This window comes from Pseudochaenichthys georgianus, chromosome 3, assembly GCF_902827115.2.
Source record: "Pseudochaenichthys georgianus chromosome 3, fPseGeo1.2, whole genome shotgun sequence".
Lineage (NCBI taxonomy): Eukaryota > Metazoa > Chordata > Actinopteri > Perciformes > Channichthyidae > Pseudochaenichthys > Pseudochaenichthys georgianus.
Window position 1 is genome coordinate 23195287 of NC_047505.1, and position 24270 is coordinate 23219556.

Consider the following 24270-nt stretch of genomic DNA (forward strand, 5'->3'; position numbering starts at 1 on the left):
GGCACACACACAAAAGAATCACTGCATGGGATTTGTACTGGATGCCACATCAGCTGAGGCAACCTGTGGATGTTATTGGCATTTTTGTTAATCCCTCCTCCTGACACTTGAGTTATGCGTCTTTTACCGTCTCTGGTCGAGCCAGTTGAACTCCATTCCGTCCATGCACCAATTTAGCTGAGCTCCTCCCGACTTTAATAACAAGAACATATGTCCTGTATGCTCTGTTGAACGGAGACACAACTTCACTATTAAGGTGGGACTTCAACGCATTTGTGTGAAGAGGCTTGAGGTAATGATTGATTAACTTTGTATTGTATATTTTTGATTTCCTTTTGTTTTTGTGTTAATAACATGAAGGTTGTGAAGATTTCACATTTCCAGTTTTAGCAACAAAGAAGTTAGAATGGCTTATAATTTATGGATTATTAGTTCTGTGTAGTAAACAATGAGGCGAACATTTTGAGGATAGGCAACAAACTTTAAAAAAGAGAAACAAGTTGTGTTTTTTTTGGGAGCAAACTGAATAAGAAACTGATTCGGCACTGGTGTTATACAGAAGTCTATGCTATACACTTGGTTATAAATGTATCTTTAGAGATAAGAAATATACACAATACTTAAATATATTCATTAAAAGTGTTGCACAAGTGTTTTGTGACTCAAAGTAAACAAATTCCACAATGGAACATTTTGTTGAGAGCTCGGCATACCTGACCGTTTGCCATGTTCCTTAAATGTGTAGACTCCCGATTTGAACCCGTTTTATAAATACATTGTTTAAGGAATCGAAAGTCAAAAAAAGGCCGTAGTAACAAAGATATTCAAACAATTTGTTATCAAAACATTGGATTATTTTAAAGTTTATAAAGAGAGGCTGTCTTTAAAAGTGTTCTGCTCAGAACAAGAAGAAAGAGCAACATAAAAGAAAGATTGTATCAAGATTTGATTGAATATTGAAATGATTTTAAAGGGTAAACGTGGAGTATAATGACATCAATTTCTTAAAACAGATCCTAGATCCAAAACCATCTAAACAACCTAAATAAAAAGTAGTGATTGTTATATACGATCAGGGACAGATCAACAAGGACATACAATGGGCCCCTAGTGTACCATCATCAGCCTTCTAAAGTCAACAAAGATAAAATATTGAAATGTAAAATTTCAGTTCTAAAATTGTTCTAGGCTTGTATTCTAGAAATGGACATTTTTATGAAAATGTTAATTTTTTGTATGGATCAAATCCCTATTATTACTCAAGATGGGTAAAAAAAAAAGACATTGTTATTCGTTAATATATATATGAGTAAATCATAAACATTAAGCAAGGACAATAATTGTACAAACATAGCATAGCAATAGAAGAAGACACAACAAGAGACAGTTAAACAAATATTGATAGTTAGCTTCGGTCAGGGAAAATGATCAGTAAATAGTTTAAGAAAAGGAAACTCAATCAGAGAACTGAGTTTGCTCACCGATGGAGATGCAGACATTTGAAACTGACAAGGACAATCAAACAAAAGGAGACAATTGTAATAGAGATTGATAGTGGTTGTATTTAGCATCTAGGATTTAAACCTTCAAATACCTCTTTGAACAACCAAAAGATATGACAATAGAAATAAATGCTTGAAAAGGCCAAAAAAGAGGTCACAAATCCTTTCATAGTGGTGACACTGTCTGTTTTTGAGTTTCTGTATGTTTCTGTGTTTCTTTCCTAAATCTACTTCTGATAAGTAATTATAATTGACATGAGACTTCACAAAACACTTCAAAACATAACATTGTAAGATATCATTTTAAACAATACAGTAGTTCAGACTTGCACAGAAGTTATTTTACAGTCACGTGTTTTTTGTGTCCTCCAATCATAAATGTCCATGTTTACGTCATTTAACAAGGCGGCCCATGCATTGTTTCATTATGCAAATAACTGCAGATCTTACTATGTCGAGTTGCACAACCCTCAATTGGTTTTATTTCCAACATCCTGGAGAAGGATAATAAAGAGATTAAGAAAGCTGTAAAGGAAGGAAATGTTGACACTTCAAAACAACAAAAATCTAAGAGTTTTTTTTTTACATGATCCTTCACTATTTGTATATGTATATTTTTAAAAAAGAGAGAGAGAAAGTAGGTTTTATAAAAAAGAATGTACTGCCAAGCCTATGAACATTTCTCGAAATATAAAAAAAACATTTTACAAGGGTATTTAAAAATAATATGACAAACTATTAATATTTTTTTTAAAGGTTACTTTTTCAAATTTGTGTTCCAATTAAATAACTCCCTGACGGATTCATTCCGCAATGATGTCTAAAATGTCTTATATAATATTGTGCCTATGTTTGTGAGAATATTGCATAATCAGGCCTCAGTGCGTATCATTCAGTGCACACACCCAACCCAGTCTCACGGCATTTGAACCACACAGCTTCCGGTCTTCCACGACCCGACCGGAGAAAAAGACGTGCTGCAGCCTGCAGGCACGAAACACGTTACCAGTAGAAATACATTGCTTTTAAAATCGTGCTGTGCAACACGAAAAAAAGGGGCAAATCGTGATGGTGAACACGAATCAATAGATTAAAAATCGTGTTGGTGAACACGAAATGCCGTGAGACTGGGTTGACACACCATACCATGAATGCTGAGCTACATCCACATTAGTCAACCACCTCTCTCACACGTTTATTCCACGACAATTACTCAGTGACTCCATTACGTCACACCACAGTCCCTCTCAGACGCTGTAGGAAGGTTTCAGGACTCATTATGCTAGGTATGTGCACAAAAAGACGTGTTGTCCTTTACAGACAACATGATGATTCGAAATAGCAACTTTATGACCTATACTGAGACAGAGACATCCTAACCTTTCCGTCTGTGTTTCCCAGAGACTTAGACTTCCTGTGTGACTGAGGAGCTGACATGTTGGACAGATTCAAAGAGAGCGTCCTGCTGCAGGTCCTGACTCTGGTCCTGCTCGGCCCGGCCTGCGAAGCCTCTTCTCTGGGCCTGACGGTCCATGTTGAGCCCCTGGAAAGCGATGGAGGGAATACGGTGGGCAATGTTTTCTCTCCCCATGAACATTTTTATGTTACGATGTCTTGAAGTCCAAAATGATTTGGCCCTTGTCCCACATTTCTATATTTTTGAAAATATTATTATTTATTGACTTATTATTGAAGTAATCATTTCCTCTCCACATCATTCTGTTATTTGTCCCTAAAAAACATACATTAACAGTGTTTTAAAACTATCCAAACAAAAAACTTTATAGGTATTGCTCACAATTTCTCTTGTGATTTTATTTCTCCACAATTCTAATATTGCTTAGAATAAACATGTTCTTAGCTGAATCCTGTTCAAACGCTTAAGAGATACATTTACAGAGGAGGAAAGTATTCACTTTACAAATGTTTAAAAAAAGAATCCCTCAATCTTTCTTACTGACCCCCTACTTTTACTCTGAAGAACCAGCACCTTACCGTGGTAGAGAGGTTTGTGTGCCCTGATGAACCTGGGGGCTGTGTTGTCTGGAACCTTGTGTTCCTGGTAGGGTCTCCCATGGCAAATTGGTTTCAGGCAAGGAGCCAGACTAAGATTGGTTCAAAAGACCTCATGAAAGACGACACAGGAAGTGAGGATACCCGGCCCGGAGGAAACCCGGGGTCCCCTGCGCTGCAAGAAGGGTGGCAGTGAAAGCAGAGGGTCTCGACGGACCAGACCCAAGCGGCAGAAGCTGTCTTTGGGGACGTGGAACGTCACCTCTCTGGGGGGGAAGGAGCCGGAGCTTGTGCGGGAGGTGGAGCGGTACCAGTTGGATCTGGTTCGGCTCACCTCTACGCACAGCGTCGGCTCTGGAACCTTACTTCTGGATAGGGGTTGGACTCTATTCTTTTCCGGAGTTCCCCAAGGTGTGAGGTGCCGGGCGGGTGTGGGGATACTCACAAGCCCCTGGTTGGGTGCTTCTTTGTTGGAGTTTACCCCAGTGGACGAGAGAGTCGCCTACGCCTGTGGGTAAAACGTGTAGTTCAGGTGAACTGGGAACGTCTGGAGGAGGCCCAAGTTCAGGAGGCCTTCAACTCACACCTCCGGCGGAGCTTTTCGGGCATTCCTGTGGAGGTTGGGGGCATTGAACCAGAGTGGGCGGTGTTCAAAGCCTCTATTGCCGAAGCCGCGGCGGGGGCGGTAACCCTCGAACCTCCTGGTGGACACCGGTGGTCAGGGAAGCCGTCCGACTGAAGAAGTCGAGTCGTAGTCGTGGGGGAGGGGGTCTGCAGTTCGGTGGACTAAGGATTGCACCACTGCTTTTTGCAGATGATGTGGTTCTAATGGCTTCATCGGTCTGCGACCTTCAGCTCTCACTGGATCGGTTCGCAACCGAGTGTGAAGCGGCTTGCAGGTTCTTAGTTCTTCACTCAGTCGTAAAAATCTGTCTCTTCCCCTAAAAGCCTTGTCATTGTGTCTCTTTTCCCCCTGCAGGTGCGGGCTCATTTCACCGCAATCGCTCCCAATCCCTGCCCAGCGCTGTCTGGACTGTGCTCTGATGGGGAGGAGGACTGTCTGGTCTACCCCACCTCGCAACCTTTCACTGGCACTAAACCAAACTCTGGCTGGTGCGTCCGCCAGTGGCAGAAGACCGTCCCCAGTGATTACAACGCCACCATAGATTTAGGGTATGATACCTTCATTCACTGTCTGGACCTTTCACCTAAAGCAAAGCATCATTGTTTTATATTCATACATTTTCTTAATTGTTACCAAAACACATAATTAGCTGCTCCATTATTAATTTATAATGTTTCTTCTTGCTGTTGTGCAATGTTTTGGGGTTAAATGTGCTCATGAATTCAAGTTAACAGTTATTACACGGAGGACGTTTTTGTTCTCTCATGTTTTGGGCCTTCTGTTTTGCATGTATATGTATACGTTATAATATTTAATATATATAATATTTTCAATGAAATAGACTGTTTGGGTTAACAGAAGTAGGCCAATTTATCGTTGTCTCAAGAATAATATTAAGAATAAGAATAATATATAAATACATTTATAAAAATAAACAAATGTTCTTATAGTCTTCATGCTGCATCATTATGTTGCTAATTATACAATCCAAGTGAAAAGGTGATTTATTTTTTACATTTGTAATATTAATTTTAGAATCACTGTCACTCACTGTGACGTGTGTCTCATTGTTTCCCCCACCATGGTTTCCATTGCTTTTATCTTACATTCCTGTTTGAGTCCTGCCTCGAGGTATATTCAGTCTATCTGCTACTACTCCTCCATGTTCTCAGTGGTACTATGTTCTTTGTATGTCATAGATTTGATTTAATGTGATGATATGTTCTGGTAATTCTCCATCATTTTTCATAATTCCTTAGATCCAACACACAATTTTATGTTTCGATAAAAGCAAGCCCAGTAATCAGAGCAAACAACGGAAAACTCAACCAACCGGCTTTTGTCGCTCTCCCTCCTCCGCTAAGGTAACACACACACACACACACACACACACACACACACACACACACACACACACACACACACACACACACACACACACACACACACACACACACACACACACACACACACACACACACACACACACACACACACACACACACACACACACACTCAAAACTGCCTTTGCTGTAAGAAAACCTGACATTATCCTTCCCTGTGATGTAAATACCTTAGTGAATTGATTGATTTACCACTGATGAAAGTTAAGAAATATGAAAAAGAAAGTTACGCATGATTGAACAAAGTCAAGGATGCTGGAAAGCTCTTACTTTTAATTAGATTTGTAAAGCTTTAAGAGGTTATTTGTAGGCTTTTATTAAAGGTAAAAAGCAATATAATGTATTCATCTTTAATTCAATGTCACGGAGAGTGCCTGCCTACATTGTCTGACATTTCTTAGAGTTAACGTTAAGTAGACCAGACCAACTGCTGTAAATGTTACCGTTTGTGTGATAAAGGGCTGATTTTCTCTTGGTTTCAGGGTCCGTGTGAACTGCTCCCAACACTTCTCTCTGTCGGTGAAAGACCTGGACACGGACAGGGTGAGCTGTCGCTTTGCCCGCGCCGACCTGGGAGAGTGTGTCAGCTGCACTGAGCATTCCTTCATAGAGCTGGATAATGTGAGTCTTACTGTGTACATGTCTCTGAAAAGTGCACATTCTGACACAATGCAATGTTTAACAATCATCTTTACCTGCAGTAATAGAAGTGCTCAGATCAATTATTCAAGTAGAAATAGCAAAACCCCTGAGTTACAAGAAAAAGTTTTGCATTTAAAGTAAAAATGCAAATTGAAGCACTACAGTTATTACATATTTAAGTGTAATAACCCCTTTAATGTGTCTTCTTATAAAGTGGGGCTAATTTAAAATAATGAATTTTCTGCCGGGCTGCCTAATCCATTACACTACATCTGAAATGGTTTCTCAATTAGGCTATACTAGTAGTTAGGTAACTACAGCTGTCTAACAAATGAAGTACAATGGTTCCCTTAAAAATAGTATAAGTATAAGTAGTATAAGTATGAGGTGGTATAATATAGAAATACTCAATTTAATTATCTCAAAACTATACTTAAGTAAATTACGTCACTTTTCACCACTGAATAACTGAGATATCATATGACAAGTCTTTCACAAATGTACTTTTTCATAGTATTTGATTGCTACTTGAATGTTTCATATTCAACAACTTCCATCTGGAAATATTACATTTCATGATGTCATTTATTTAACAGAGGAAATGTAAGTTGAAGTTCACTGGAAAAGCAGCAGCAGGCCAGTATTTCATCTTCCTGATGGCAGAGGACCGGATCGCTAACCCTAAAATAAGCGAAGTCATAGAGAACAAACCCCTCAGCGCGGTCCCTGTGCACCTCTCTCTCACTGGTGAGTCTGTCAGTCGAACAATGATGCCTATAAATGTCATGGAGCGAACATATGGACAAAACAAAAAAGGATTATAACCACAATGTTTAAACATAAAACTGCATGGATCAGGTGTAACTCTCATTGTCCTTTCTTCCAGTGGAGGAGTGGGCTTCCAGCTGCAGTGATGTACCCATAGCAACAGGAGACACCCCAAATAAAGACTCCATGCTGTTTGTCCTGCCGTACCAGCAAGTGAATTTCACCACAGATTTCACCTCGCAGCTTGAGAGGTGCGTCCTTTAAAAAAATATGTATTCTATGTATATTATGAAATACTTAGACTCTGCTAAATGTGTATTTGCTTGTTTCAAACAGAAATTAATTAAAGAGTAAAGTTATTACTTAATATTTAGGTTTGATAGATTATCAATAATAAAATCAAAAAATAACTCATAATGATTAACAAATTGTCTGCTGTAAACCATTTGTCACCCACGTATTTGTCAGGGATGGAGGCTTTGAAGCCATTTTGTCACCAGCTTGTTGTTGGCTCTTTTGGCCAAGTGGGAGACGTCGAAGCTAACAGAATTCCTGATATTTTCAACACTAACCTATAACCTGGTGTAGGGATGCATACCGGTATCCGGTATTACCGAAATACCGGTTACTGGTGGCTACGGTATACCGTACCGAAATCAGATCCGGTTTCGATACTTTAAAAAAAATATATATATATATATTTATTTTTTTTAATTAATTTTAAAATTAGATTGCATAATCGTTTTTCTTCATATTTTATGTATTTTTCATTGTTTGTTCAATACTAGAAAGGTAAAAGTCCCACAAATGAACTGTGATGAGATTTGTTTTCTCTCACCAGTGAAGGTAAATGTTGATTTTAAAGATGAGATTTGTTGTGATCTCATGACCATTATTCTATTATGTATTTGTTCTCTAGTCGAATCTCAGGTTTAACATTAATTATAACGGTGCTATAACGGTCTGTTTGCATTGACAAGATGTGCTATTCACGCGGCACACCTGATGGCGGGTGTTATAAAAGATATTCCATAATCGGTTTTCTTCATATATTTAATGTATTTTTCATTGTTTGTTCAGCACTAAAAGGTCCAAGAAGTCCCACAATTGAATTTAATATTCATTTGACATGTTAACTATATCGTAAAGCGCTTCATGGGAGTAATTGTGGGATGATACATTTTCAAAATATCACGATATGTATCGGTTGAGTATCGGTATCGTTCAGTGGTATCGGTATCGGTATCGTAAAAAAGTCAACGATATGCATCCCTAACCTGGTGACAGTTAATGTTGAAGTGCATTTACTCAAGTTCTGTACGATTTTGAGGAACATGTTCTTGAATTACCATTTTATACATCTTTTATTGTTGCTTGCCATTATTTTACTTTTTACTCCACTACATTTATTTAGTTAGTTTACACATTCAGATGATAAGCTAGCCTTATAATATGCGCTTACTCTCTATATTTCCAGTGTTTCAGAGATAGCTGTTGTTGGCCCACCTGAACTCTTCAGGGTAGGTTTCAAATCGGTCGGCTCTGTGGCAACCATGAACATGCGCTGGGTCCGCTCCGAAAATAAACTGGCCCGACTCTTGCCCATTTGCTTTGCTGCGAATACCAAGAGGTAAATTGTTCTGCTGCACAAAATCAGCAGAGGAAAAACTGAATTATATTTTTATTCTGGATGCACTATTACATTACATTACATTGCATTTAGCTGACGCTTTTATCCAAAGCGACTTACAATAAGTACATTCGACCAGGAAGACACAACCTTGAAGAAAACAGAATCATATAAGTACATCAGGTTTCATAGAGCCAAACATTTCAAGTGCTACTCAACTGGCTCTAGATAAGCCAGTCCTTTATTAGTATATAAGTGCTCTGTTAGCAGTTTTTTGTTAGTATATATAGCACTGGCAATTAGTACTGTGTTATGTGTATTATAATGGACTACTGGTGTCCTACTTATTTTTAATAAGTATTTAATAAACACACATACTGACTAGAAAGTTCTCGCAATAATTTAAAAAGCTGACAGCATAATAAACAGATAACAACAAGTAAAGAGTGTGTGTGTGTGTGTGTGTGTGTGTGTGTGTGTGTGTGTGTGTGTGTGTGTGTGTGTGTGTGTGTGTGTGTGTGTGTGTGTGTGTGTGTGTGTGTGTGTGTGTGTGTGTGTGTGTGTGTGTGTGTGTGTGTGTGTGTGTGTGTGTGTGTGTGTGTGTGCGTGTGTGTGTGTGTAATTGGAAACACATTTGACTGGGATTGGCTTAAGTTTTGACTAACAAGAACCTAGGCCTTCTGAAGAATTTGGAAAATGTTATTATCATAATATATATCATGTCTACACATAGTGCTTTCAAGTAAGATTAAATTAATGAAAAAAAGTGCACAAAACGCAGGTATTTTTGGTTGAAAGCATGTAACTATGAGGTGTCCTGCTGGCTTTACAGGTTAAGACCATATACTGTATATATAAGGTTAAGACATGTCCTCAGTATGAGTCTTTTAATTATAGAAAAATAGTTTAAATCCCTTCTTTGCCCTTCTTGTCTTTCCAGTTTTCAGTCAGAGCCCAGATGCGTGTGGCTGTACCAAAGTAAGACATTCAACTTCTTAGCAATGTCATAAGAATGCCAGTAATGCCCTACTGTTGCTCAAAATACACCACTCCTAACCCCTCAGCTATTGAAATGTTCCTTTCCTTACCTTTTCAGGAGAGATGAGGACACTACCTGCTGGAACAGGTAAAGAACATTGACACTTTGTTGTATTTAGCAGTTAACTCTGTGATTAAAATTAAGCTTTTAAAACAGATTTTGTGATCTTGTTAAATAAGCAAATAATCTGGCACTGTCTTCCTGCAGAGTTGACGTGTGAAGATACAGAGATGACTTTGGTTCTCCCTCTCGACTCCCTGAGTGAAATCAACCTAGAAGAGCTGCAGCTCAACAGCCCCACCTGTCCCATCAGCTACAACAGCACACACCTGACCGCACGCATCTCTCTGTCTGGCTGTGGCACCGAGACTTTGGTAACATGACCCACCTATTTCTTTTATATACATGGTACTATGCATTAAAGGTGGGAGATTTTTTCTCTTTTATCGTTTGGGCTCTGTACTCCAGGACACTGAGTGCCATGTAAGTAGTAATACAAATGCCATATCAATCTCATTAGTATGCAGAAAAAGTGACAGGTCGCCCCGCCCCTTTTCGACCGGAAGTCCCGCCTTATTTGACCGGAAGTCCCGCCTTTTTATTTTTATTTTGAAAACCGGAAGTCCCGCCTCGTTCGACCGGATGTCCCGCCCCCGCTTCCGGCGGATGTCCCGCCCCCGCTTCCGGTTTACAAAATAAAAATAAAAAATAAATTAAAATTTAAAAAATGAGAAAAATAAAATGCCGTTGTTTTCAATCAATTAATATGTCTAGGATATATGTCCCGCCTCCTAACCACTTCCTGTGTGGTTAATCCTGTATACAGTATCGAATGTAACTTACAAATACTTGCAAATAACATGAAATTAATCAAAAGTAAAGCATCTAAAAAAAACATATATTTAAACCTCTCTGTTTTTGCAAACAGGACATGACAGGACATGAGGGGAGAAAACATATGGTGAAGGAGGGGGAACACACACACACACACACACACACACACACACACACACTTTCCCCGCCCCTCACCCTCTCCCTCTGTCTAAATAAAAAGCCAGCGTCTTTGGTCACTCTTAAATATTTTTCAAGTCGAGAGAAAATGGCCAAGAGACGTCTTGATATGAATTTAATCAGCGAGACACCGGTGACAACTTACAGCCATCCGTTGGGTGCTCCAATCAAGAAACGAATGCAGTTTGTATGCCGGGTTCAGACGCCTACAGCCGAAGAACTTCACGAAGAATGGATTCTAAAAAATGGCGATGTTTGGGGTTATATATTCAACTATATGGCTATTACAAATAACATGAAATTAATCAAAAGTAAAAGCATCTAAAAAACACATATTTAAACCTCTCTGTTTTTGCAAACCGGACATGACAGGACATGAGGGGAGAAAACATATGGTGAAGGAGGGGGAACACACACACACACACACACACACACACACACACTTTCCCCGCCCCTCACCCCTCTCGCTTTGTCTAAATAAAAAGCCAGCGTCACTCTTAAATATTTTTCAAGTCGAGAGAAAATGGCCAAGAGACGTCTTGATATGAATTTAATCAGCGAGACACCGGTGACAACTTACAGCCATCCGTTGGGTGCTCCAAATCAAAGTAAAGCATATAAAAAACAGATATTTTAAAAAGTCAGCCTTTTTTGCTAAAGGATAAGGGAGGGGGAAAACCCCAAACCCCCTATGGAGAAGTCATAAACCCCCTATGGAGACAAGCATGTTGTAAACAGAGGGGAGGTAGGTAATATACTTAAATATATATAGAAAGTCAGAGAATATTTATCAGAGGATAACGCATATACATTTTGTACAAGTCGACACGGGTGCATTTTGGTAAGAAAACAGAGTTTTCGTACTCAGACCGCTGCAACAATTTCAAGCAGATCTCTGCGATATGCAGTCGCTGTCCGAATATAATGATGGCTTTAATTATTTGTTAACAGTCATAAATGTATTTAGAAAAACCTGTGCTCTAACATTAAAAAGAAAAAGAAGGGTAAGGTTACCAAAAGCTTTTGATACAGTTTTAACACACACAGCGAGATCCCTAAAAAGTCACAAACAGAAGCGGGGAAAGAATTCTTTAATAAAGTTTTTCAAAACTTGTTGAAGAAAAGCGGTATACAACATTATATAACCGCCAGTGACATAAAGGCATGTATGGTAGAAAGATTTAACCGTACGCTGAAAACTAAAATGTGGAGGTATTTTACAGCTAAAAACACTCATAGATAGCGTTTTTTATGTATGACAACTCTACAACTGGTAGAAAGTTAAGTACTTTTTCTGAGCAGATTTTCTTTAAGACTGTGACTCTTAACACACCAACCCCCCGAGAGCCAGACATACTCATCCCCTTTTCAACGTATTTTGTTTTTGTCTTTCTCGCTTTTTTTTTCCATTATATTTTTGAAAAAACTACATAGTGATTGCTAGCAAAAATACAACATGCAACTAATACATTATACAATATTACGACTTTTGGCGATATTTCAACACAATATACTTGTACCCTTTTTTTTTTTTTGTAGGACTTCAAGATATGTTGCATGTCATGCATAAACACGGTGTCATCTTTCTTGAAACTGACGTGCTGTCCGTTTTACAAACAAGTTATGTTTATGCTTCTTCATCCTCTGAATGTTCCTCCCCCGTCCCTCTTCACAATAACAATCAAGGTGGATCTGTGAAATGAAACACCTCTTCCCAAAGCGTGACTACCCTATTGAGGGCATGCAGTAGGGGCAGTAGGGCAGTAGGGCAGTAGGGTCTAAATCGATGGGCCAGATATACTAACATGCAGAACGTACGGTATGTTTGAAAAAGACTAACCATTTATCCAGTTCAAGCTGTCTTTAAGATGTGACATAGCGCTCTGACTATTTCCCGTAAAATCGTGACAAACTATTACTTGTTCTTACATTTGACCTCTTGCTGCTTGGTTGAAAATGATAGATGAAAAAGAACTTTTTTAAAAAGAGTCAAACCACAAATGTTTTAAGATTGTTACAAAATGTAAAAAATAAAAAAGGTCTGGAGACAAAATTAATTCAGGTGACTCTGGCTTTATTAGGACAACAAACATATAATACAAATGGGTTAGGGGTTAAATATAACCATCGTGGACTTAATAGTCTAACAAAATACTTTTATCTGAATACATTTGTTCTTTTTAAGAGCACTTTTTGAAATTATTTATTTATTATTTCAATGGAACAATCCAGTGTTTGTTAACATTAACGCTTTCTTCTCTTTTTCTTGTGTTACTAAGATACTTTTAAACACACTTTGGTGTATGCAACACTTGTTCAGATAAACAAGGTTTTTTCTTTTCTGATAAACTTACATATTTTAGTTATTTTATGTTACCAAGATACTTTGAGATACACCCTGATGTACGCAACACTTAACAAAGGGTATAATATGAAGTAGTTGGTAAGGAAGGGGTTTTTCTTTAAGGGTGCAAAACTTTAGAACAGGGTAAAATATTCATTAATTTGTATTGAATTGAGTTTTCTTTTTTTTTGATTTTCAACATACTATATGACTTTTACATATTTCTGACGTACTATACTTTTTTGACTTTTTTCTGTAGAATCTTGACAAAACTATTACTTGTTCTTAAATGATGACCTATTGCTGGAGATGAGATGAAAAAGCTACAACGCTTAAAGAACTTTTTTCTAAAAACTCTCAATTCTACACTGACTCCCCCCACTCAACGCAATAAGTCCCAACCCACTCAGCAAATCATCTAAAACGAAGGACCCCACCAAGACGACCGTTGAAAACTAGCCATGGATCTGAGAAAAACCAAGTCTGATGTAGCCTACCCTTATTATCACCAGGATAATGGATATGGGCTTAATGACTGGATGGTACAAAGTAGGGGAGAGGATGTTCCCGAAGAAGAGCTCTCCTCTATATGTAATAGTATTGTAAACGAAACATTTAAAGTGGTCCTGGAATCTTCATTTTTCAGAAACATTCTGTAACATTACCGAATAAATTACACTTACTCTTTTTCTTGTGTTACCAAGATACTTTTAGATACAGTTTGGTGTCTGAAAACTGAAACTGGTTGAATATGAAGTACTTTATAAGGAATTCGGATTCTTTTAAAGGCAGATTTGGGCTTTTTTCTCTTGCCAAGATACTTTTAGACACACTTTGAGGGATGCAAAACCTTAAAACTAGAAAATGAAGTACAGTCTGATTAGATTTTTTCTTAAAGACTGTTTCTCTAAAAGGTAAGTTTGTGATTTTAACAATTTTCCCTGACACTTGGCAGATTTGTGTGTAATTCTCTCACAAAGGAACTGTAAGATACACTTTTTATGTATGCAAAACCTTAAACTTTTTTTTTTTTTTTGAAAATAAAATACTTTGTCTGAATACATTTTCTTTAAAGGCACTTTTTTTTTTATTTTAACGCTATTTCAGTGGAAAAATACAGTTTTGTTGACATCAAGGCTTTTTTCTCTTTTTCTTGTGTTACTAAGATACTTTTAAACACACTTTGGTGTATGCAACACTTGTTCAGATAAACAAGGTTTTTTCTTTTCTGATAAACTTACATATTTTAGTTATTTTATGTTACCAAGATACTTTGAGATACACCCTGATGTACGCAACACTTAACAAAGGGTATAATATGAAGTAGTTGGTAAGGAAGGGGTTTTTCTTTAAGGGTGCAAAACTTTAGAACAGGGTAAAATATTCATTAATTTGTATTGAATTGAGTTTTCTTTTTTGATTTTCAACATACTATTTGTACACAATGACTTTTCCATATTTCTGATAAACTATACTTTTGACTTTTTTCCGTAAAATCATGACAAACTATTACTTATTCTTAAATGTCACCTATTGCTGGAGATGAGATGAAAAAGCTACAACGCTTAAAGAACTTTTTTTCTAAAAACTCTCAATTCTATAATTGACTCCCCCATTCAACGCAATGAGCCCCACCCTCCACTCAACAAATCATCTAAAATGAAGGACCTCGCTAAGACGATCGTTGTAAACTAGCCATGGAGCAGAGAAAAGCCAAGACTACCCCCGCGAGTTGCAGTCAGGAACAGAGTCCACCAGCAACACCACCATGTGGGAAACCCGAATCTTGCAGTACTACTGCTGCTGATGCTACTCCTCGGGTCAAGAAGTCTCAGTTTAGGGACACAGTGAAATCGGAGTTGTTTCATATTCTGGAGATGGTGATGTATCGGTACAGAAAAGAAATCTGCAAAGAATGCCGACGCAGTAACCCCGACCAGAGGCAACACGATTGTCGTAATGACATGCCCGATTTCTTCTTCAGAAACAATTACAAAGCGTTAATGAAAAGACTTTGGCTCGCCAACTTCGTTGCAGTGATTGACCAGAGTCTTATTGAAAAAGGCATTTGCGAGGATAAACTGAAGATAGGACGCGCTTCGGAAGCCTTTCTGCACAAGCTTGTAAAATGTAGATGCCTCAAGGAGAGACTTGAAATATCCATACAGAGTTGGATGGAGAAGAAGAAGACTAACAAACAGCAGTCGGATGGAGAAGAAGCCAGGGACTTGTTCGATGCAGTGACTTTTTTCTTTAAGTAAAATAAAAATGGGAAACTACTTTGCAAAACACTCTGTATATATTGATCATAATGTAGTCCTTACCCCGTTTAATAAATGTGGTGATGGGGACGATTGAAAACAGAACGAGTAGTGACCCCTGTGTAAAAAGAATGGCCGAAGTTTGTAAACTGGAAGACATTTTGGATATCGTTCGTTCTAGCAGTATTATTCAGGGTCATTGGGAAACGGTTGTAAACGAAGCCTTGATGTCAACAAAACTGTATTTTTCCACTGAAATAGCGTTAAAATAAAAGAAAAAGGGCCTTTAAAGAAAATGTATTCAGACAAAGTATTTTATTTTCAAAAAAAAAAAAAAAGTTTAAGGTTTTGCATACATAAAAAGTGTATCTTACAGTTCCTTTGTGAGAGAATTACACACAAATCTGCCAAGTGTCAGGGAAAATTGTTATATATACGAAAGGCTATACTAAAGAGAGAAGTAGCAGATACAACATGAACCGTCTCCATGTAAATGGGGTCTAAGTGATGGTGCATTAGTTTCAAATGGGCTAAACCATACAACTTTTGTTTTGGTTGCGTATGTTGGGTTAATTGCCAAGGCATATGGATTTAAAGTTTGCGAGATTTCCTGCAGTTTTTATATCAATTGGGAGCTCATTCCACAATCTTTTACCAGGATACAGGCCCGCCCCTCCCTACACGCACATCACGCAGACTGCGTGGGGCCTCACCTTGCGGAGGGGGCCTCATTTTGCGGAGGGAGCCTCATCTGAAGCACAAAAATGCGGCGCACCTTTAATTAGTGTAAGCGTGCCACAGTTTCGCCTGCGAGGCTCCCACCTCCGTCGACGCTCGCGACACAGAGAGCCTCATCACAGAACTTTGCGTGGGGCCACGAGTTGGCCAGGGGCGGCCCTGCCAGGATATCGAACAGGCGTGTTTTTGTGGAGGGCTACCTGAGACCAGAGTCCTGCACGGGTCTGATTTTCAAGACCCGCTCCCGCCCCGCACCCGCGACGTGCAATACCGAACCCGCCCCGCTACCCGCACATATTGCCAATTAGTTCCGCAACCCGACCCGACCCGTCGGCACAAGATCCGCGACCCGACCCGAACCCGCATAGCCTATATATGAGCAGTGAAAACGTGAAATTATTAACACACGCAGTTGCATATTTGTCTCAAAAAGCGTGGAATGTTGGTTATTTTCTCCATCTAGGAACCAAAAGCCTCCCAGACGCTGGGTTTCGCTCTTGAGGAAGTGTTATTGAAAATGCTGTATTCTCCGCTAGAGAGCTTCACCTCAGCCATTTCGAATGTGGCGCGCTCAGCAGCAGATTGATGCGCTGCAGAGGTTATGATTATGCACGGTCCCGCGGGGGAGAGGTCTGAGGATTATCATTATTTCAATATATTTACTATGCAACACCCGCGACCCGACCCGCATCATCTTTGTTTTACCCAGAACCGAACCCGGAAAAAAGCGTTTGGAAAAATACCACCCGCGAATCACCTTTTTTGCGGGTCACCCGTCGGGTACCCGCGGGTACCCGACCCGATGCAGGACTCTGCCTGAGACTCACTCGCGAAAGGAGCAGCAAGCCGATTGGCTGATGCAGAGCGCGATGTGCCGTAGTCTATGGGTTGACCATGTCCAAGAAGGACCAGAACCCTTCACAGAACGATAGGCCAGTACCAGTGTCTTGTAGCGGATTTGGGAAGCCATTGACAGGCAGGGAAGGGAGCGGAGGAGTTGTGTAGTGTGGACAAACTTAGGGAGGTTCAAGACCTGTCGGACTGCTGCTTTCTGGATGATCTGCAGGTAGACCAACCAGGAGGGAGTTCTAGTTATCAAGTGTGAGATGACAAGAGCCTGAACAAAAACATGTGTTGCCTTCTGGGTCAGTAGAGAATGTATACTTCTGATGGAACAGGTTGAGGCAGCGATGTTAGCGGTGAAGGACCGTTGGCCGTTTAACGAGTTTACGTTGAGCTTCAAATGGTGTGCAGACATCTATTGAGAAGTGTAAGCCAGACCTGGGTGTCAGACCGGCGAAAAGACAAAAGCAGTTGTGTATCATCACAGCTGTGGTATGAAAAGCTATGAGAGCGATTGACCTGGTCTATTTTGTCCTGCTGAAAGGACCTTGTTGTGTCTGGTTAAATATGAAAGAGAGCTGAGTGAGAATGAAAGTTACACATTAAATTGAAAAATATATGAATGTGTCAGTTCTGACTTTTCCTCATCCTCTCCTTTTTTCCAGCATGCTGGTTCAGAGCTGGTTTACACAAACACCTTGCAAAGTGTGCGTCCTTACACTATGGTCAGCCGTTTACCCACCCTCATCCTCCCGTTGGCCTGCCGGATTCCTAAAAAAGTGAATGTTACGGGGCCAAACTACGTTATGAGCACACCCACAGATGAGGAGGTTTTCGGTAAGATCCGGGTTTGGATAGAACTGCATTTTCCAGGAGAGGGACCCCTGTCAAAATTCACAAAACTCCCGAGGTTTCGCATTCTACGTATGTCGCCGGGACGTCTGAGTCGAGAAGCAGAATACCCATCAGAGAGAAACAGCATCAGGACCTCCACCAGCTCCATTGATAACAGCACCACCACCAACTCTACTAATAACAGCACCTCCAATGATGACAGCTCATCCACCAACACTTCTACCGGAACCATGGGTTCCAGGATCTCCATGCTGGACCTCCATGTGATGTCCAATTGCAGCCTTAGTCAAGCCAAGATGTTAGTGAGCAATTGTTATGAGTCTGAGACAGAGGACTTTGCAACATCCAACCCCATTATGGAGCAAGGGTCAGTGACAACCAGCTTATTTCCTGTTAAGGTTTAAGGTTAACATATTTAAGCAGACAGATTCTTAATGAAATTAATGGAAGAAATATTAACTCTGTTTTTGCTGCAAAAATCACTTCTGAATTTGAAGCATATTATTTTAATAGTTATTTCATTTTTTCTCACCCAGGTGTTCATCTTCCAGCAGCACATTAGAGATTGTTACATCTCAAACCAATTCCAGGGTTTACCGCCTTGATTTGAGCACATTGGAAGCCCAAGGATCATTGGTCTGTGCTCTCATCCAACACACACAAACATAAAATACAGTTTTGCATTATTCCTAGCCTGGGAATTGTTTTAAATCTTCAAAGATGAGTTTAGGTAGAAACAGCATATTTGTTATGTAACTTACAGATTTGTGGTGATCATATTATATAGACCTTCATAAGGATGTTGTAAAGGTTGAGCTCCTATTGAGCCATCTGAAAAACAGCTGAAATTAAATTACGTGATTACACTTCTCATTTTAGATGTTTGCCACGCTAGTGATGTTACTCAACTGTCAGTTGGTCCACTGCTTTGGGTCAGAATAAAATAACAACATAAGTTGCCATGACATTTTTAACCGACGTATATACTCCCCCAAGGATGAACTTTAGTGAGTTTGGGCTCTTTGTCTTTTCCTTTTCGCCCCCACAAAGTTGACATCTGTGGTTTAGTGTGAGTAGTAGTGTAAAACATGTACAATTAATTCAATATCCATTCTTGTTGGGCCATCAGCAGGACAGAAAGCAGTTTGTTCAATAACTTTTTATGGACCTATGACATACAAAAACAAGAAGGGCACTTGGAGACAGCAGACAAGGCAATTCCATAAGTTAAAAAGAATGCGTGTATCCCGCCAGTGATTTAAATCACCTCCAAAATAAAACTGGTTCTTCCTCTCCAACTGCTACACCCTCTGGGGAAAATGTATGAACATTGTGCCAGTGGCTTTTCTGTAATCCTGCTGACAAACAGAAAAACTAACAAGCTAAACTGAAAACAAATGACATTTTCATCATCAGCTAAATTATTTGTTTATCCTTAATATGCTAATATTAGAGACCATGGTTAAAATGATCAGCATGTTATCTATGTTTTTGTGAGCATGTTAGCAAGCTAACTGAGAGCACCACTGCTACAGCCACAAAGTTGTTAGCTCTATTTTGTTTATACTTACACTTCTTAAGTTTCCATTGTTTTCCAAAAAGGGACCAAATGTATTGTTACAACAGGCTCCTGACAACCAGTGATTCATTTCTTATTAATAGTTGAAGTTACATTTTAAAGTTATCTGTATATGTCTGTATCTCTACACCGCTAACTTGCATCAATTTATTTTTTGCGTTGCAGGTGTACATCCAGTGCACAGTCAATCTGTGCATTGCCATCATGCCCTCTGAGGAATGTCCTGATCTGTGTTCTCGCTCCTTGAATAGCAAATCGGTAGTTAGCAGTTTGTTAACCAGAAGCTACACCATTCAATCATCCCCCATTAGCCTTGTGGTCACGACTCCTGCACCAACCACAACAGCCGCCAAGGGTCCTACCACCACTAAAAAGACCACAACTACGACCACTACTGCAACTGTAACAACAATGCTCACAAGCTCACATGGTAAGACGTCATCCTCTTAAACAAGCCACCATGTCTTTATTTCTATTTAGTTGTGATAATTCATTAAATGAAACACTTATTCAAGTTTGTAAAGTATAGCAAAACATCTCCCTTCATCTTTAAAGTTTTCTCTAAAGGTTGTTTTATTTTCGAGAAAAGTAATTATGAATACATATTAAGGGCAACTGCATAGCTGGCTTAAGACATTAAAAAAAAACTGCTTTGGGCCATAAAGCCACCAAGGGCCCTAAGATGGGTAAATAAAAAAAAATGATAAGCATGTTATTATTTCAGTGATTCACAATAAGCATTCTTCAGAGCAATTATTTATACATTAATTAAATAATGTATACATACACAGAGGTGTGAAGTAATAAAGTACATTTACTCAAGTACTGTACCTATACAATTTTGAGGTGCTAGTACTTTACTTGAGTATTTCCATTTCATGCAACTTTTTTAATTCTATTCCACTACAATTCAGAAGTAAATAGTGTACTTTTACTCCATTATATTTATTAGTACCTTTAGTTGATTTTGATTAATGATGTGAAATATAATCAACTATTAAATCAGACTTTAGTTCCACCTGGAGTAAATTCACCAGCTACCCTGCAGCATACAAAGTAATTAAAACTAGCTGCACCTTTACCAGCTTTGATAAACACTTTAATGCATCTATAATTATAATCAAAACATATAATATATATTTTAAGTATATTTTGATCCTAATACTTTTGTATTGATCCTAATACTTTTGTTATATTTTGAATGCAGGACTTTTACTTGTAACAGAGTATTCACACTCTGGTACTTCTCCAACCTCTGTACATACATATATTACATTACATTGAATTTAGCTGACGCTTTTATCCAAAGCGACTTACAATAAGTACATTCGACCAGGAAGACCCAACCTTGAAGAAAACAGAATCATATAAGTATATCAGGTTTCATAGAGCCAAACATTTCAAGTGCTACTCAACTGACTATAGATAAGCCAGTCCTTTATTAGTATATAAGTGCTCTGTTAGCAGTTCTTTGTTAGTAATTCTATCGCTCGAAGTGGAGTCGAAAGAGATAAGTTTTCAGTCTGCGCCGGAAGGTGTGTAAGCTTTCTGCTGTCCTGATGTCAATGGGGAGCTCATTCCACCATCTTGGAGCCAGGATAGCAAACCCACGTGTTTTTGCTGATGGGAACTTGGGTCCCCCTCGCAGCGAGGGTGCAGCGAGTCGTTTGGCTGATGCAGAGCGTAGTGCACGTATATGTACATATATATCAATTAATCAATCAACAACTTTATTAATCCCGCAAGGGGCAATTGGTTATGAGCAGCAGCTTATGTCATGTACACAGGCAGGAACATACAGGAAGAAAACACACAGATACACCCGGGAGCACAGATGTGGATCATTCCAATTCACACGATAAATAGTTCATAGCATCACAATAATAAATAAATAAATAGTCAAGTTAAAAGCCTTTCAAGAATTTAAAAGTTTGAGTGCAGAAGGGATGAATGATTTTGCAAAGCGATTAGTCCTTTGAGCAGGTAGAGCATATCTACGCCCTGATGGCAACAGACGAAATTCATGTGAAAGTACATGACCTGGAGAGTTCAGAATGCTCTCTGCTTTCCGCCGAATCTGTTGGTTACAAAAGGAGTTTAAGTCTCTCTGTTTCACGCCGATGACCTTCGAGCAGGTTTTAACAATGCTGTTCAGGCTGTCCCTGTCTTTCAGTGTAAGGCTATGGAACCAGCAGATAAAAGAAAAACAAATAAGGCTCTCAATGAATGCTTGGTAAAAACGAAAAAGAATGAAAGGCCTGACAGAGAAAGAGTTCAGTTTGCGAAGAAGGTGCATTCTCTGTTGACCCCGCTTCACAATACACTCAGTATTCACATTAAATTTGAGGTGGTCATCGAAAATGGTGCCCAAATATTTATATGATGTGACAATTTCTACCTTGTCATTGTGTATGCTGCACTCCTTAGGAACATCCTTGTGACGTCTAAAATCAAAGATCAATTCCTGGGTTTTAGAGACATTTAAATCCAGAAAACTGTCATCGCACCAGGAAATAAAATCAGTAAGAGCACACTCGTGGCCTGATTCTGAGCCGCTAAGGAGGGACAAGAGGGCGGTATCGTCAGAGAATTTAACCATCTAGCTGTTGTCTTGCATGCTCCTGCATTTATCAGTGTACATTATAAAAAGTAGGGGCGAAAGAACGCATCCTTGAGGCAAGCCCGTGGAAGTGATGACAGAGTCAGAGAGGCGTCCATTGACAGACACCTTCTGCTCTCTATTAGTTAGAAAGTTTAAAATCCATAAAACAAGTTGATCGGGCAGTTTAAAATGACATAATAGGGTGCATTGTGTTAAATGCTGAAGAAAAGTCAGCAAACAAAAGCCTAGCATGGGCTTGTGGCTTTTCAAGGTGTTTGTGGAGGGTGTGCAGTATAAAAAGCTTTGCATCCTCTACGCGTCTCCCTGCCTGATACACAAATTATAGTGGATCAAGTTCACCACCTATTACTGACATGACAAGGCCTTTAACAATTTTCTCAATATTTTCATGATGTTAAAGCCACCGGTCTGAAGTCATTTAGGACTGAGGATGAGGTTTCTTAGGGATGGGAATTACAGTTGAGGATTTCCACATATCAGGAATTTGGCTATTCTCAAGTGACAATTGGAAGATATGCTGGAAAACACCACAGAGTTCGCTAGCACAATACTGGAGTGTACGCCCACAAATATGGTCTGGACCTGGGGCCTTCCTAATATTAACTATTTTTAAGAGATTCCTAACATCATCCTGTACAATGACTATGTCGGAGATAGGGGAGAGAGACTCTCTAAGGGTTGAGGTGTTTATGGATAAATCATTTTTCTCGAATCGAGAATAAAAAATGTTAAAAGCATTGGGGAGGTATAACTTTTTTATGATAAAAATGCACACACGTCCGCACGCACGCACGCACGCACGCACGCACGCACGCACGCACGCAGGCACACACACACACACACACACACACACACACACACACACACACACACACACACACACACACACACACACACACACACACACACACACACAAATTGTAAATGTGTAACCTCTCCTCTCTTGTCTTGCAGCTCCAGAACAGGCCTCAGCTTTGGCAGCAGGAGTAATTTTAACAACTATGAGCATATTCCTTCAAAATATCTTCCTTTACTGAACATGCTGCTGGGTGATAGCTGTCATAATATGAAGTATATAGAACAACACGTGTTGTCTATACTGTACACCAGACTTCCTAATCCTAATTTTCTGAGTTTTTTTGGCCACTGTTGCTCACTAATCACAAACATTTTAGAAAAACATTTACTAAAACTCTAATAAAATCAGACACTTGGACCTGAGATTAAGATCCAAAATGGTGCATTTTGTCATAGTCCTAACAAATATTTGAGACTCCAAATGTGTGCTTACTATTGTGTGATGTGCACCCCTATTTAACTTAAAAAAGAAGAATATCTTTTTTTCTATAATTAATTGTTGGTTCTGTATTAAACTGAGATTCATATTTTATGTTTTTCTTTTGTGGAAAAGCTGTCCAGTCTTGTGGTCAGTTAGACATCCAGGAATGTTGCAGCACACAGTAAAAGGAACTAGTTAGAACAAAACAATAGTATTTTTGGAGCACATAGTATGTAACCATACTTTATACTTTATTATATTAGCTGCAATAAGCAGCTATCTCGCTCTGTGTTTTTGTTGGCTGACAATAACATCCCCATGGTACCATAGGAGGCTGACATTTGGTATGGAGAAAGGGTTACAGACACTAAATCTCAGTTTTAGTGGAAAACACTGATTATGAGATTGGTGCTGAAACTCTATGACAAACTGTACTTATTCAACAGAGAACTGTGCTTATTCTACTGTAAGTGTTACAATTATCACAGGTTTCAGGATTAATATAACTGTGATGTTTATTTTTAAAATGATATCATGTTAATGATACATATAACTAGATTGTGTAATTAAACCAGCGCCTCTTAAATCTTTTCTGTTTTTGTTCCTAACAGTACCGTTTTTGTTCCCCCTACCACAACGGCCCACGCACAAATGAGTGTTATACATTTGACAAAATGCACAATAAACGAATATACAGATGAATTTCACTGATAGTATTATTATTTTCAAATGTTTTATTGATGTTGAGATAATATCAGGGCCAGGACAATCGTCTATTGTGAATCTGATATCAATGCCTATATATGTATGATATAATATAGTATGTTAATTGTTCTCTCTAAAGTAGAGAGAACAATTAATAGAAGGAAAATTTAAATATGGTTTTCTTGTTATATTACTCAATTAAAAATAATTTATCTTTTTACGTAGTAGCTAATTATTTTAATGCAATACATATCAACTTAATCAAAGAGGAGCAGAGGTGCAGTGTTGCTTCATCAAAATCAGATTATAGGCTTCATGCTGTGAGCCACAGTGAGGAGTTTTCACAGCAACACCACTGGCTTTCATGATGAGGCATTACAGACACATCTAAACAGGGCAGTTGGGATATC

General features: G+C 39.0%; 1 protein-coding gene across 2 annotated transcripts; it reads left to right on the plus strand.

Moving 5' to 3' along the window:
• The first annotated feature begins 120 nt into the window (after window positions 1–120).
• LOC117461888 (mucin-17-like) lies at window positions 121–23862 on the plus strand. 2 transcript variants are annotated; one of them, XM_034103887.2, is made up of 15 exons: window positions 121–292; window positions 2904–3069; window positions 4495–4688; window positions 5400–5504; window positions 6026–6164; window positions 6782–6932; window positions 7072–7204; window positions 8431–8583; window positions 9524–9561; window positions 9680–9709; window positions 9830–9996; window positions 17485–18041; window positions 18211–18310; window positions 19419–19683; window positions 22831–23862. In XM_034103887.2, exons 2-15 carry the CDS (start codon window positions 2938–2940, stop codon window positions 22911–22913), a joined length of 2247 nt encoding a protein of 748 aa, XP_033959778.1. In that variant the 5' UTR covers window positions 121–292; window positions 2904–2937; the 3' UTR covers window positions 22914–23862. The 2 variants fall into 2 exon arrangements, with proteins under 2 accessions (XP_033959778.1, XP_033959784.1); XM_034103893.2 differs by lacking the exon at window positions 8431–8583.
• The last annotated feature ends 408 nt before the right edge of the window (window positions 23863–24270 follow it).